The following is a 17,130-nucleotide window of genomic DNA, read 5'->3' as shown; positions in this document are numbered from 1 at the left end:
CACGAGGGTGTTCTTCCTCGTTCATAGATGGCACTTCTTGCTATGTCTAGAGCCTCCTTCTTAAGGCAATAATTCAGTTCTGGGGGTTTCACACTCACAAGCATCTGCAACCTCTCTGCCTCCTCACTCCTCCTCACCTTTGGGGTTTAGGATTTCAACATATGAATTTTAGGAGGACACATTTATTTAGACAATAGCATTGCCTCCCATTGATGCCAGGAGGAAAATAGTTGTCAAGTGATGAGCACATGTGGAGGAATAGCACATAGAATAGCACATATCTATTTCCATTTCCATTGAAGGAGGATTTCTGCATTATGGTGAGAAGTGGTTTCTTACACTGTCATTGCATTGGAGGCTTTGAGGAACTGTAGCTGAAGCATACTGAACCTGGTTGTGGCACATGGAGAGAGCATTTCCTATTTGGGAGGATGAAGTACACCAGTTTGATACTAGTGGATCTTGAATTCCCCAGGCATTTTTTCTGAGCTGCCTTGATGCCTTTTTTCCTTAAATCTCAAATAACATAAAATTGCCTTAATGAGACTAATTAAGCAAGTGGAAACTGAGCATGCTCAAGTGTTTAGGAAAATGTTGGGTTATAGTTGGCAGTCTTTTACACAATTTCATATTCTAGTTGTAGGGAAAAAAAAAAAACACTTTCCATGAATGTGCAGAGTATGTATCATTTCTTAGTATCTGGCTTGTGGGCTTTCTTGGAAGAGTAATATCTGAGATCAGTACACTCAAAACAAAATAATTGAATTTGGACGTAATAAGGAAAGTTCACAGCTCAGAAAAGATCGGTGAGGAAGTGGTGACCTAGGTACATGACTTGTCTGAATCTGTAATGCTTTTAGGAAGCAAGAGCAGGGGCTGAAGGCTTATTCTGGACAGTTGTTGTTAAGAAGATGGTTGGAGAAGGTACATCTGCCTTTCTTCCAGGTGAACAGCCCAAGTCGTCCAGCATGCTAGTCTTCATTTTCCTGGGTAAGTGAATTATGCTCTGGTTTATCTGACTTCACACCACCAATTCTTTGGGCACCAAATGCTTTTCTATGTAATTTAACTATTGAATAAGCTAGTAGGGGCTTATAATATAAAGTACAAATTATAAATTTTTATTTTAGCATGGTTTATGACTTTTGCAAAAATTTACACTTACTTTTGCTCATTTATAATTACAGAAGATACATAATGTGAGAATTGCATTAATTACTCAGGTTGCTTCTGTTTTAGTGTATAGGATAATCCAGTTACTTTGAGTTATTTATTAGGACTTATGGAACTCACATATATACTAGAACCTTTTAGAAATAAAACCTTCCAGTATCTATTTACAAGTTATAAGATGACAAATTTCAAATTATTATCTATTTTTCTTTAAAATTAAATAAAAATGAAATTAATTTAAACCATACAGTCCTCCTACTTTTAAGGTGTTTATATTTAAAAGGTAGGAGTCATTTATAGTATAAAATAGCACTGAAGCAAATTCTTAGTCTTTCAGTCAGTTTCTGGGACCGAGAGATAAAGTATGGCTATATCTCTCTTATATTGGGTAGTGTAGATCTATTGTAAGATATTGGTGAGAAAAGAATTCTACTTAAAGTAGAATTCATGAACTCTATTTGACATATGTGTTATTGGAGAAGTTATGTTTATATATTTAGTAGAATATATAAAATTAATTTAGAATAAAAGGGATATTTAAGATTATAGCTGAATAGCAATAGTCTACTCATTAAACCAAAGCTAGTATATTTTCAGCTTATTCTACACTAATAAATTTTGATAAATAAAGACATAATTGTGGGCAAGAAAACAGAAAAGTCTATTTCAAATTATGTTAAGCACAAAAGGATAGTTAATTTAAACCAAGTTAAAGAAATTAAGGCAAGAAGTGAAAGCATTTTTAACATGTTTTTAGCTTTTCTTTAGTTTAAGTAATAGTTATTCAGTGTTCCAAAAATTTGCTTCTTGTATTTATTTCTAACAATAGCAATTTCTTATTTCTATTCTTTATTATAAAGAGAATGTAGGAGAGTTTAACTTTTGTAGATCAGGTAGCCATATAACAAAATACAAAACATATTACAACCTCATTATGGCCCCAGTTGAGAAGGCAATGGTGGCCTCCTGTTTTCAACTTTTACTCCTAGATAACCTTGACACTAGGTTGCATGAAGGAGAGAAATAATTTCCAATACTCACAGGGTTAAAATAGTACTATTTGATAGGGTTTTTTTTGTTTGTTTTTAAATATATTTTTATTGATTTTCAGAGAGGAAGGGAAAGGAAGAGAGAGAGATAGAAACATCAATGATGAGAGAGAATCATTGATTGGCTGCCTCCTGCACACCCCCTACTGGGGATGGAGCCCACAACCTGGGCATGTGCCCTTGACTGGAATCGAACCTGGGAACTCTTGAGTCCACAGGCCAATGCTCTATCCATTGAGCCAAACCGGCCAGGGCAATAGTTTTAACCAGTATTTACCACAGTTCATCCTTCAAAATGCTTGTTTAACATTATCTAAATAGGTCTTGTGATGTGGGAAAGTCCAAAGACATGTGGGACATAGTGAATTATTAAAAGAGTATTTAATATCCTCATGAGCCTTTTACATCTTTAAAGGGTAAATATAATCTGCAACATTCTTCATCATATTAATTTTAAAATATACCTTTTTTTTTTTTTCACTGAGCACTTTAAGAGAACCCTTGAAAACTGGGTTAAATACACAGTCACAAACAAATCCCAGTTAGGAATGAATAAGATTTTGGAAAGTTGAAGATATTTGGTGTTGTGTGGGCCAAATCATTGAGATGATTTTTCTAGTTGGTTCAGTGTTTCATCGGAGTGGAAGCTATAAAAAATTATGTAAAATAAACAATCTGAATTGTTCAACCTAAACATTTAAATATGAAAGAAAATGAAAGGGTTTATGGAAAGACCATAAGTAGAATTCATTAATGATTATTGCATTGAGATACTGGTGAGGTTTCAATGATATATCCAGGAGATCATCACATATTATAAGTTGGTGGAGGGAGATAATTATAAGATATAATGATCAATGGAAAATAAAATTCCAGTGTTTTGTAAATAGAATTTCTGACATAAAATCCCTACTTCAGGGTGTTCGGCAAACTGGATTTAAACAAGTAACCTGGGCCAGAATCCAAGGAGCTCACTTTATCTTTCTCTAAGTTTGCAAACCTAGGGCTGGGGCTTGGCTAAATGAGGTTATCCATGAACACATAAACAACAAACAAACAAACGAAACTGAAAACTGTTATGTTAATTTTTGTTCCAGTCCTCAATTAAAAAAAAATGTGACCAAATTACACCCATGGCCCTAACCTTCAAATGTGGTGACCCAGAAAGTAGCACATATGATCTAATCAGTTGTCTTGGATTCTCCTTATGAGAAGAGATTGGAAAAGATGTAAGATAAATATTTTAAGCCTATAATTTTATATTGTCACAGATGATTAATAATTAACATCACCCTTTTAAAAATTCAAGTTATTTGGCTCTGGTTAAGATATAGCTAAATGTCTCTCTTTTTTTTTTTTCTTTTTTAAAAAATATATTTTATTGATTTTTCACAGAGAGGAAGGAAGAGGGACAGAGAGTTAGAAACATCAATGAGAGAGAAACATTGATCAGCTGCCTCCTGCACACCCCCCACTGGGGACGTTCTGGCAACCAAGGTACATGCCCTTGACCGGACTCGAACCTGAGACTCCCCAGTCCGCAGGCTGACGCTCTATCCACTGAGCCAAACCGGCCAGGGCTTGCTAAATGTCTCTTGATTCTAGTTAATATTCTATCTCTGTAATTCATCTGCAATTTTCAAATTTTTCTATGGATTGATTAAGCAAGTTTAAGTTTGCATGCTTACAGAATCAATTTGAGTAATTTGTATAATATGCTAAATTAACATTGCTCCTTGATATTTTTAGAAAACTTGCTGGAATCTTTACTCTTCTATTCAAAATAACTTGTAAATATCTGGAATGTATTATTGTTATAGAATATTATAAGTTTTTTTTTAAATATGTAACTCATCCATAAACAACTATTCAAGTTGATGTATGTTAACACTCATTTATTAGATATCTATAATGCATCGTTGTGTTTGATGAGGAGGATACAATAATGAATTACCTGTAATGCCAGTAAAACCCTAAAATCCAATTGTGGAGACAAGCATAAAGATACACACTTTTATTACGGAGTAATAAATGCTTTAGATGAGGAATTCCCAAAATTGTAGTGAAACAAATGAAGGGTATTAAATTCAATTTGGATGTAGGAAAAGGGGGTATTGAATTAAGGGACAATTTCTATAAAATAGGCAATTATGTTGAGACTTAAAGGACAAAAAAAAATTATTTCAGAAGAAAAAGAAAATGAGTGCCTACTAGTGACTGTACAGCAAATGATCAGAGGTACAAGACAGCATGGAACATTTGGGAAACCATAAAGATGAAGAATATAAGTCATGCTATGAGGGACCATTCAAAGGATAAAGCAGAGAAATGACAGCACTGGAATATTGCATTAGGCAATTTAGGGCATGTAAAGAATCAATGGGGGAAAAAAGGAGACATATGTACTACTATTTGTAATACTGTACTTTAAACAATAAAATAAAATTAAAAAAATATAAAAAAAGAATCTATCTGAATAGATGGAACTGGAGTCAGACTGATTAACTAATGAACTGGTGAAATATCCTAAATGATAGTCAATGAATTATGCATGAATGGATATGGGAGAGTGAAGTTCAGGATAGAAAAGGAATCTATGACAAATTCAAGGTTTCTAGTTGGGTGCCTATGTGAATGTGGAATTGCTGATGAAGTAGGGTAGTCCATCAGGAAATGTAACTATGAGGTCAATATTAAAGATACTATAGTCTGGAGATGTGTTTGGAACATTAGGTCGGATTAACAGCATCTATAACTGGAATTCTAGAAAATGATGGGATTTAATTGTACATTTGAGAATCCAGTCTGAAGATGTTAGTTAAAATGATGAGAGTACATGGAATTATCCACAGAGAATGTATAAAATGAGAATGGAAAACCTGTGAGGAAAGAACATAAACTAAAACTATATGTTAACAGAAGAGTAAGAGGATCCTGGGAAGGATTCTGAGTGATCAGAAAATATCAAATGAGTAAGTATCAAGAGAACTAGAAGAGAAGGAAGGGAGAGTTTGAAGAACAAAACAACAACAAAATGCCCAATGATAAAAGTAGGCAAGGTAAAGTCTTAAAACTATTAAAATTTGATGTTATAAAAATGATTAGGACATGTTAAATACCAGTGTCAATAGAGTAATCGTCATAACAATAAATTATAAGTTGAGAAATACATAGGCAGTAAGAAAGAGAGAGAGAGAGCAAATGCAGACTATTCATTGAAGAATTTTATGTAGGAAAAAATATAGACCTAAAGCTAGAGGGGAGGTAAAGATCCATTCCAATCTTGAATGATCTCATCACACTTTATTTTCCACAATTATGCTCTTTATCATTAATGATGTAGATTTGAGGTAAATAACTGTCATGCTGTAATATCTCAAACTTGTTTTGTCCTGTGATTGTTGTTATTCAAGCCATGGGGCTGTGCTCAGAAAATGAATCCACTCCCCAAACCACTGACTGCACACATTTGAGAGCCCAATGCCTAAGTGATGTGAATGGATGTAAACATGCCTGGAGAAGAATGGAAGATGCCTGCAGTGTTTCAGGTAAAACAAATTGTTTGAAATACATTCAGATGATTTTCTTGTACTGAGATAAGACTAGGATTTGATATTTTCTTTCACTATCTGATGAACTAAGTTAGTTTTGCTCTAAATATTTTACTCAAATGTGGTATTCAAGTGATTCACCTGCAATTGCTTATTAGAGAATTATAACTATAAAATGATATTCTTAAATTACTCAAGGGTTCTAAATGTATTGACACCATGGGCAGCATTATGCAGTATTTCAGCCTATCTTTTTTTTTTTTTTTTTACTTATCTCATTATGTATAATGTCACAATTATATGTATGCTTCTCAGAAGCATAACAACTAATTTTCAAATCAAATTTCTTCTGCTTTATATGTTAATATATCAATGACAAAATAGGGAAATAATAATATTGGTAATAATCAAAGGCATTATTATTTATTTGTAAGTGTATAACATGCATTCTATATTCTCACAACATATACACTATTTTGCATTCCAACTGTATCAAGAGCATGCTAAAATTTATTATTTATAACTTGTTCTACATTCCAAATATCTGGGGACAGGCCCAAAGGGTAGAGCATGTAAAGATTAGAGGACCACTGTTACTTATTTAAAACAAAAACAAAAAAACACGTTTTAAATATATCAAGTACTGAAGAAATATTGAGTGAGAGCATTATAGGAAGACTCAATTTTTAGATAATCTGGTTATATAGTAGGACATTGCCCTAATAGTATTATGACAAAACTTTTCAAAATATCATATTCTAACATAATGATAATTGTATCATCCTGTATAGCGAATATGTAATACAATAAAACCTGTTCAGCTTTCTGGAATATTCAATAAAAGAAATCTGAAAGGGAAAATAAAAATATATCCTCCCTGACTCACTTTATTTCTCCATCTATTTCAGAAAGAGTAAATTCTGTAAAGCTCATAACTCCTGCCTATTGGCATCTATTTATTCTACCTCCCAAAAGATGTCAGGTGGAGTGTGTTGGGTTAACAGGAGCGACCTGTAGTTCTGACAATGTCAAAGTGTTCCATCCCCTGGTGGAAAGGAGAGAGATTTCCTTCTCTTCCCTGCACTTGAAGGGAGGTCATGGACTATTCATACTGCAAAGAAAGATATATCTCTCTAATCCAAACATTCTTATTACTATTTAGGAAAAGATTTTCAAAGGCATAATTTGCTCAAAGTGACACAATATTTTTAAGTGAGAATAGAGGATGATGACAAAAAACCATCTGTTGTTTGTTTTGATGATGAAGTTCCTTGTTACATTTTATATGGCAATTTAAAATATCACATTCAGTGTGGTACTTATTTCAGTGTACAAATAGCAGCAAATTGCAATGTTTGCATAATTATCCCATGCATGAAGCTGAAATAGAAATATTCTGAAATCCACAAATGAAATGATATAAAGTAGTTTTATTCAGAAAGATGAAAAAAAGAGAAAATGGTTGGGTATATGAATATGGCTTTTTAAATTAAAGCAGAAAATGAATTATTGGTCATTATGAAGGACTCATTATTTAATGATATTTATTGAGTGCTTTCTAAGTGTCAGGACCATTTCATTTCCCATGATAACTTTAGAGCCACCTACACATCTCTTGTTATAATCTTAGAATGTTGTAAAATAAAATTGCAGATTAATACTAATTAACTCCTGAAATAGCTAAACTGACAAAAGAGCATTCTGGTCACCTCATACAAGGGCAGTTGTGATTATTATTGGAGCAAAAATTGACATTCTAAGTGGAGAAAAGCTATTTAAAAATGTGGAAAATTTTAAGCTATTTAAAAATGTAGAAAATTTTAATTTACAAAAACAGTAATATATATATGTGTTTGGATAAAATTATATTCAAAATAATATCTGGAGTGCTATATGTTTGTGAAATCCAGGTGACCCCTGCAGGATGAAGAATTCATTGAGCTGTAACCTGGGCATCCAATCCTTAGTGGAAACCAGTTTACAATTTAAAGATTGTCTCTGTACTGATGACTTCTATTGCACTGTTAACAACCTGCTTGGAAAAAAATGCATCAATGAATCAGGTAATATATTGTTATATGGAATATTTAAAGTCATGAAAAAGAAAAGTACAATTTTAAAATTAATTGCATATAACACATTTTATGAACTTTTAAATAATTGTCTTCAAGCAACTTAAGAGTCTATGAGTTGTACATCTCAATATCTGCATAACATATTTCTGTAATTACACTAAAGTCCTCACCCCTTCTTTCACAAGCAACCTTCTCCCACCCTATAAACAATAGGCTTTCCTCTCCTCTATCTTGAATGGTCCCACTGTCCAACTCCTCCAATCATACATGGTGATCTCACTCAACACTTTTCTTATCTATAATTTGCATTTTCCAGAATTTCATATGAAGAGAATTATATAACATGCAACCTTTTCAGCCCGATTTCTTCTACTTAACATGATGCATTTGAGATTCATCATGGTTTCATGTATAAGTTTGTTCCCTTTTTTGAGGAGTAGTATTCCAGTCTATGTTAGACCACAGATTGATTCACCATTAAGAGTCACTTGCATTTTTAGGGATATAAATAAAGCTGCTATACATATTCACAGATAAGATTTGTACAAATGTAAGTTTTTATTTCTCTTGGGTAAGAAATTATTGGGTCATATGATAAAGTTTATGTTTAACTTTTATAAAAAGTTTCCAAACAACATTTCAAATTTGGTTTAACCATCAATATATAAAAGTTCTAATTGCTCCACATTCTCAGATCATTTCACATTTTCCCATCTCAATACATATTTAGTGGTCCCACACTATGGATTTGATTTGCACTTAAAAAATAATGACATTGAGCATATTTTCAAATGCTTATATGCCTCTCTCTATATAATTTGTAAGTATCTCTTCAAAATTTTGCCCATTAAAATTTATTATGCTTAAAGTATATCTATATATATAAAAGCCCAATGACCGTTATGGCAGAAAAACCGGAACAACTGGTCACTATGATGTGCACTGACCACCAGGGAGCAGACACTCAATGCAGAAGCTGCCCCCTGGTGGCCTGGTGGTCAGTGCACTCCCGGAGCACCGCTCAGCCAGAAGCCGGGCTCAGCGCTGGCAAGTGCAGCAATGGTGGCGGGACCCTCTCCCGCCTCTGTGGCAGTGCTAAGGAGTGGCGAGCCAAGTGGTAAGGAGTGAGCAGGTGGGCGGTAAGGAGCAGCGAGGCAGATGGTGAGGAGTGAGCAGGTGGGCTGTTAGGAGCAAGCAGGCGAGCGATTAGGAGTGAGGGGTTCCAGACTGCAAGAGGGATGTCAGCTTGCAGGTGGACATCCCCCAAGGGCTCCTGGACTGCAAGAGGGCTGAGCCCCCTCGACCAGTGCAAGAATTTTATGCACTGAGCCTCTAATATATATATTTTCCCCCTAAACAGATATATAGTATATCTATGGAATTAAATTTCAAGAGAACGTAGAGGAATTATTTTTAAAAACTCTCTAAAAAGACTTAAGGGGGAAATAATGAAAAAGTTTGAGAAACACTTTAGTATAGGTACCAATTATTGTCAAAATATAATGAAAAGACAAAAGTATATGAGGAGGACAAATATTTTAAAAATGCCCATTATTTGGTTACCCAAACTAGTGTTTCATATCTCAATTTTTAACAGTTCAAGATTATTTGTCATAGCACTCTGGAAATAACTTTAATTATTTTTCAAAGAATGTAGATAATGAAATATTTATTAAGGATATGTCTATATTCCTGTTAGAAAACATTAAAATGTCATAGGCTAATTACTTTTTTTTCAATTTTACTTTATTCATAGAAGAATCAGCACTATCCTCAGATTTGGCATCACAATTAAATATCACAAAATGGTTCCATCAGAAAGATACATCGTTAATAGTCGAAAAAACAAGTGACTGTGCCATAGCAGCAAATATCTGCCAGGAATCTGAGCATTGCACTTTTTTGTATGAGAATTTTAAGAAAATCTGTGGGAGGGAATCAGAACAATGTAAGACCCTTGATGGAAGCCACCTGTGTGCAGCATTAACAGAAAGCCTGAAAGAAACAATCTTATGGACTTGTCAATGTAATGACCCTTCAAGAGTAGAGTGCATTGAAATTTGGAAGAGTTTGTTTGAAGACAAATGTATGCAGGATGCTCAAATTAATCAAGTTCCAGCCTTCAGAGAAGACGACGAAGATGGATTCAGCCAGGCCATTGTTTCCGGTTGGTATTCAAAAGAATTTAGAAACATTAAGTAAAATCACAAATATGAGTTAGCCAGAGAATATTTAATTTCTGATTCCAGCTCTGTCATTTCTGCCTGTGTTTCTCCTAGGAAATTAAAATTTGAAAACTTTATATTATGACTATGTCCAAAGTGATTATAGACAAAGAGGCAAATGCTAAAAGGTTTTAGCAAAATGTTGATTCATTCATTTATTGAATAAATACTTATGACACATGTACAATGTGCTAGTTCCTGTGCAACAGGATTAAAAACAAAACAAAAACTCTGTATCCTTCATAGAAGGAGATTATTGGTTTTTTTTTTAGGGAATTTAAAAACTTAAAGCAATAGATTATCGTGGAAAGTGACGATGATTTATTTATTTAATAGATATTTGTTTTGAGTGCCTACGTTGCCCTAGGCCAGTGATGGCGAACCTATGACACGCGTGTCAGAGGTGACACGTGAACTCATTCTTTTGGTTGATTTTTCTTTGTTAAATGGCATTTAAATATATAAAATAAATATCAAAAATATAAGTGTTTTACTATGGTTGCAAATATCAAAAAATTTCTATATGTGACACGGCACCAGAGTTAAGTTAGGGTTTTTCAAAATGCTGACACGCCGAGCTCAAAAGGTTCGCCATCACTGCCCTAGGCCATATTCTAAGATGGGATACAACAGCAAACAAAACAAAAATCCCTAGAATCAGACTCTGATACAGAGGTTTGCACACAGATAATGGGCTTCGAGCTCAGTAACAAAAGCAATAATGAAGAGAGGAAAACAGGATTAGGTAGAGGAAGAAGTTGAAATGCAACACAATGGCCATAGACAATTTAGTTGATTCCACAAGAAACATGGGCCTGGAATAGCTTTTCAGAGATATCATACCCATTGAGGCAAGGGAGCCTCCTCATCCCTGATCCTTGAACCCATCAAATGGACTAGTCCTGAGATATGAGCTGTAATCTGAGTAAATTGTAACCTTGGGTGTGGCAGCTTTCTTTAGACGAGGGCAATGTCAGGAAAAGGACTATTGTGACCCAGCACCCAAAATACTCCCAACACCTGGGGAAACTTGTACCTGGATCATCAAAGAAGAGATCTAAGTAGTGATCCACAGCATCCGGTATGGGAACGAAGAGGAAATTAACAAAATAAATGACATATATATATATATATATACACACACACACACACACACACATTTTATTTATTTTTTGTTCTCAGAGAGGAAGGGAGAGGGAGAGAGAGATAGAAACATCAATGATGAGAGAGAATCATCAATTAGCTGCTTCCTGCATGCCCCACACTGGGGATTGAGCCTGCAAATTGGGCATGTGCTCTTACTCTGGGAATTGAACCATGACCTCCTGGTTCATAGGTTGATGCTCAACCACTGAGCCATGCCAGCCAGGCTTGAGATATATATTTCAAACACTATAAGTGTTCAAAAGAAAACTAATACAGGTAGAAGAAATAAACTGGTCTGAGTAAGTGGTTTGTGTTTTTTATAGAATGGCCAGAAAGTTGTTGTGAAAAAAAAGCAAATGTTTGAGTAAAGATTGGAAGTGGCAAGGGACTGAGTCCTGTTGATATCTTGGGAAAGGGCATTTAAGGCAGAAGAAACAGCTAGTTAAAGGTCCTCAGCTGGAAATATTGTAACAGTGGGAAATTGTAACCCACCCCACCATTCTTTTGACATTGTTTCTGTAAATGCTGACTCTGTCAAATATGTAGCTTAGCATGTTTGTATAAAAAAATCCTAGGAACTTACTTCAGAATCTATAGACCCTGACCTTTAGTCATCCTAGTTCCAGGAGATTTGCTGACCTTTAACCATAGAACCAAAATGACAAAGACCAGGATGATGCACACCAGACCATCACTTGAAAGGTTTTAAAGTACTTATCATAATGGACTGTGATGGCCTTTACATGGAGAACTTTTTGTTTATTTCTTTGTTCTGCTTTGCCTCTCCCTCCTTATAAAAACCTTTGGCTACAATGAGATGTTGAGATGGGCTTTGGACAAGAGGTCCTCATCTTCTTGAGATACAAGTACTTGAATAAATCTCTTTCCTTTTTAACCAACATCTGTCTTCACAAGTTTGGCTTTCATGGTGTCAGGAAATTGAACCTTGGTTTCAATATGCCTGTAGGTTTGAAGAAAAGCAAAGAGGACATGAGCTAGAGCTGAGAGAGCAAGTGCAAAAGGTGTAGGAGATGAGATCTGATATAAAAACAGGGGACAAGATCATGAAAGGCATTTTAGGTCATTTCAAAATGGTTGGCTCTACTCTAAGTGATATAGGAAACCACTGAAGGATTTTGATCAGGGGAGTGACAGGGTCTGATTTATATCCTTAGCAGAATAATCCTCTTTATTTTATTTTATTTTTTATGTTTACAACTCACTGAAGAGAAGGAAAGGCCCAAGTGGGAAAGACCATGTAAGAGCTTTTATAATGATGCAGGGGGAAAAAAAGATGATGGATTCATGTAGAAACTTGTCAGATTCTGAATATGTTTTTATAGTAGTGGGTCATGTGGGAATGCAAGGGGAAAAAACGGATTAAAGTTGACCCCAAAGTTTTTGTGCTGAGTAGTTAGAAGGACGTGGTCACCATTATTTTTTTAACTACAGGAAAAAGATTCTTCGGTGGGGAGCAGAGGAAAGGTGAGAAGTGAGTTTTGGATGTGTTAAGTGTGAAATGTTTTTTAGGTATTCAAGTGAAGATATGAATAGGCAGTTTTATATATAGAATTGATATCTAAATTCTATGCATGACATAAGAAGTGAGATCTATTCGGTACATATGAATTGGAGGGTCATTTACTTACAGATAATAAGACCATAGGACTAGATGAGGTCAATCGAAAAAGTGCTTGGTGTCTTAAACCAGAGTGAGAAGATATCTAATTCTGGATATATTTTACTGTTAGTGGATCAATAAGAAAAAACTGTGTGTATTTTATATATATATGATCTTGTAACTGATTTAACCTAGCTGTTTCATGATTCTATTTATTTCCATGTAGCCCACATTTTCCTATTTCATATTGACCTTCAGCTCCTCTGCAGTAATTAAGCTAGAGTTTAAAATGTCCTCTGGGGAAAAATGTGTATGTATCATATGAAATTAGAATTTAATGTACAGATAATTTACATAATATATTCCTCATAGCATATAAAATTGTATACATCCAAGATAGATTTATTTCCCCATGCTAAAATAACTGTTCTGCTGTATTTGTAATAGTTATACATATAGTGAATATGTTACTCTGCTAGGGTTGCCATAACAAAATACCATCAGCTGGTGGCTTAAACAACAAAAATTTATTTTCTCAAAGTTCTGAAGGCTGAAAGTTTCTGATCAAGGTCCATCAGGGTTGGTTTCTGGTGAGAGCTTTCTTGCCAACTTATAAACTTCCTGGTTTCTTGTTATGTCCTAATATGAAATCGCATGTTGTGTGTGCATGGATAGGGAAAAGGGAATAAGGTCTCTAATGTTCCTTCTTAACAGAACACTAATCTTCAGATTAGCTTGCCATGCTTGTGACCTCATTTAACCTTAATTACTTCCTTAGCGATATCATCTCCAAAGGCAGCCACACTAGGTGTTAGGACTTCAACACACGACATTTGGAGGGCCACAGACATTCAGTCCATAACACTCAGTAAATTCAATATTTACTTCTGTTCCAATGATAGTTTCCTGAGTATGTTTTAGTCAGTGGCAATCAATTCCAAAGCAGAGGTATTAATCTATAATAGAAGGATTTGCCTAGGCTTTTGTGTCTTTACAAAAGCTCCATGACTCTCTGAGGTTTGCTTATTGGGATTTATTCACTCAGCAGTGGTCGGCAAACTCATTAGTCAACTGAGCCAAATATCAACAGTACAACGATTGAAATTTCTTTTGAGAGCCAAATTTTTTAAACTTAAACTATATAGGTAGGTACATTGTTATTAACTTAATTAGGATACTCCTAAGGCTTAGGAAGAGCCACAGTCAAGGGGCCAAAGAGCCGCATGTGGCTCACGAGCCACAGTTTGCCGACCACGGCACTATGGGATGCTAGCAGGAAAGAAGAAACATTCCAGGCTTCCTCGGAGACACAGGAGAGTGGAGTCCAGAAGAGATTAAGTCTCAGCTCAGTGATCCTCGAGCTTTAACTAAATCAGTAGAAAAATGAAAAACTGTGTAGTGAGAAGAGACAGAGTAAAACAAGGAATCTGGAAAGGCTGTGACACATGGGGGTAAAAATTTTCTCGTGACTGTACCATCATGTATGTGCAATAGATGGGCAGGCAGAAAGTTTGGACAGACAGCTCAAGTAGGGACAAAAACAGCATCATGAAATGACATTTATGCCATAACAGAAGTCAATATATCAGCAACCAATGGGAAAATTGAATTTTTATTTTATATAAAAATCAAATCATACTATTTCCCTGTCACTTTGTTTTTTTGTCATTTTGTGTTTATATGTCTGTGTTTCCTGCCAGGCTGAGGAGGCCTGGGACAGGGACTGCAGAAGTGTGACTTTGATGTGGCACCTGATACATAGTAGGATCCCAACCAATGCTTCTTGAAGATTTTAGAATTAAAGGCTACTCAGTTTACTTCCATCAATAAGATCCTCCGATTCTATAATTTTAGTTCCTAAGAACTCTATGAAACTAAAATAATGAGAGGTGAAAATAGTCTTCAAATTGCATTTCAATCTAATTAAGACTCTACTGGGAAGAAGTTTTGTTTTTTTTTGTTCAGACAATATTCCCTCTGTTTTTTCTCCCCAGACAGATTCTTTGTTTACTTCAGTGCACATGGCCTAGTCGTTAGCATTTGTTTAAACCTTCAAGTAACTGAATCCTCACAGCAGAGCTGTTTAACTCACTTGAATTATATTTCTGGGGTTTATTTTTCTTCATCTGTTCCTCGCTAATTTTGAGTATTAAGGGTTAAGCAAGTGTTACATGAGCTTGCATGTATTTTTGTTTAATTACTCATAAACGTAGCCCACATCTTCCTATTAAATTTAGAAAATTGTTCATGAATGAAAGTCTTAGTTTTCCTTCTAGATAACATGAAAGAGGGTAATAAATTCGAGTAGAATCTAACCACTCTTTTCTATCATGGTAATGTTTATAATTTGTAATTTTGATTAGCATTCTAAAATCAGGACAATACAATTTAAAAAGTAGTTACAAGGCTCCTTAAAGATATTTCAATACAAAATAAATTGTGCTGCTCTTTGAGAGTTTAAATATTACAAAATTCTCAAAATCATTGCATTTCTTACAGTAATGTATTAAAGCAACTGATTTGCCTATTTATCACCTATTTCTGGTTATGCTGAGGAATATTTCACAATTAAAACCAAAGACTAGATCGTGGTTACATTTTATGGATACTTTTATCACCTACATTAAATTGTTTTAGGCCAACCATTTATGTGTATGTTCGTCTGTGTTTGGGGCGAGGGTTCACATGTTCCTGTGTTTTCTAGCATGTGAGCATCTTTATATGTTGGGATAACTACGTGGAGCCTTAGTCAAGATTTCCCTCCAGAATAAAAAGTGTGACAGAATAAGAATCATTTTCACTTGAGCCAATAAACTCATCATAAGCTATACAGCTCAAATGAAATTTCTAATTTATTGTTTACATTCGAGAAACTTGGACTCAAGGGTTTTTCCTTCAGCTCAGTCTTGGCCCTACACACGCCACCTCTCTTCTGGATCACAACACGTATCCAGTGGAGATGAAAGATGATTCAAATAGTCCACTACTCAGGTCTCAGTAAATTCAGATGACCTCTATAAAGAAATGAAATGTTTGCTCAAAGTAGAACATTGGTACAAAGTTGCATTTTGCTCCAAGACATCTCACAGTGTTTTGCAGATTCTGTAAAGACAGCTTTATGTTTACATTTTCATGACCTGACTTGGGTATGTCATTGCTTTCAGGAACAAAAGGGATCCGGTCCTGTTTGGAAGTGGCAGAGATGTGTGTAGGGGATGCGGTCTGTAATGCACAGTTGGCCCTGTACCTTAAAGCTTGCTCAGCAAATGGAAATCTGTGTGATGTGAAACACTGCCAAGCAGCCATACGGTTCTTCTATCAAAATATGCCTTTTAATATTGCCCAGATGTTGGCTTTCTGTGACTGTGCTCCATCTGATATACCTTGTCAGCAGTCCAAAGAAGCTCTTCACAGCAAGCCATGTGCAGTGGACATAGTTCCACCCCCTACTTGCCTCAATGTAATTCGCAGCTGCCGAAATGATGAATTATGCAGGTGAGTAAAAACACGCATACCTTACTTTCTTATTTCGGCACCTTATTTGTTACAGTCCAGTCCTAACACTTGATCTCATTACATTAGCTAGAGTTCCCACCATTACCCAACATGATGTAAACAAAGCCAGACAATTCATATTTTTGAATCTGTAGTACATGTGTAGTATCCTCTTTGAAATTCAAATGTGGAACATGTTTGGAATAAAAAAAATCAATTTAAGTCAGGTTTTGATCACCATGAAATAGCATTATTGAAATTATATATTCAAATTAGACTAATGGATAATGAACCTATCTTGTATGTCAGTTTTTAATTTTCTTTTTGGCATAATCATAGAGGACTGTTAAATGTCATATAATTTTGACAAGCTGACTCATCAAACTTCAAAATAAATCCTTTCTGTCTTAGTCTGGAGATCAGAGAGGAGAAGTAGCTATATCCCCAGCACACATCCATGCCACGATATCAGAAACACCAATTCTCTTCCCAACTTTATACCTTTGAGTCTAAATGGGATAATGTTAGTCATTTATTTGTCTATTCAAACAAGTCATGTCAAGCACCTTGGCATCAGTGTACAAGAGACAAAAATGCCTGCCTTGTGGAGTTTATATTCTAGTGGGGGAGGCAGATAATGCACAAGAAAAATGTATATTATATTGTAAGATAATGAGTGCTCTGGATATTAACAACAGCAGCACAACAAAATAAGAGGGGTTCTGTATGGATGGAAAGAGTAGCAATGTAAATGGGGTGGTCCCAGGAGAGAGCATTTACCAGAGAAAAAGTGAG

General features: G+C 35.1%; 1 protein-coding gene across 1 annotated transcript in view; it reads left to right on the top strand.

Annotated features, from left to right (window-relative positions):
- Positions 1-872: 872 nt before the first annotated feature.
- GFRAL (GDNF family receptor alpha like) overlaps positions 873-17,130 on the top strand; it is a 53,078-nt gene continuing 36,820 nt past the window's right edge. The window contains exons 1-5 of the mRNA XM_070419342.1: positions 873-990; positions 5,636-5,770; positions 7,684-7,836; positions 9,605-10,015; positions 16,005-16,335. Coding sequence (XP_070275443.1) covers positions 912-990; positions 5,636-5,770; positions 7,684-7,836; positions 9,605-10,015; positions 16,005-16,335 — 1,109 coding nt within the window. The 5' untranslated portion in view covers positions 873-911. The remainder of the gene's footprint in view (positions 991-5,635; positions 5,771-7,683; positions 7,837-9,604; positions 10,016-16,004; positions 16,336-17,130) is intronic.

This window comes from Myotis yumanensis, unplaced genomic scaffold (assembly GCF_028538775.1).
Source record: "Myotis yumanensis isolate MYYU_CA2020_CCGP unplaced genomic scaffold, mMyoYum1.0.hap1 SCAF_6, whole genome shotgun sequence".
NCBI lineage: Eukaryota > Metazoa > Chordata > Mammalia > Chiroptera > Vespertilionidae > Myotis > Myotis yumanensis.
This window is presented reverse-complemented; position numbering and strand designations above follow the sequence as displayed.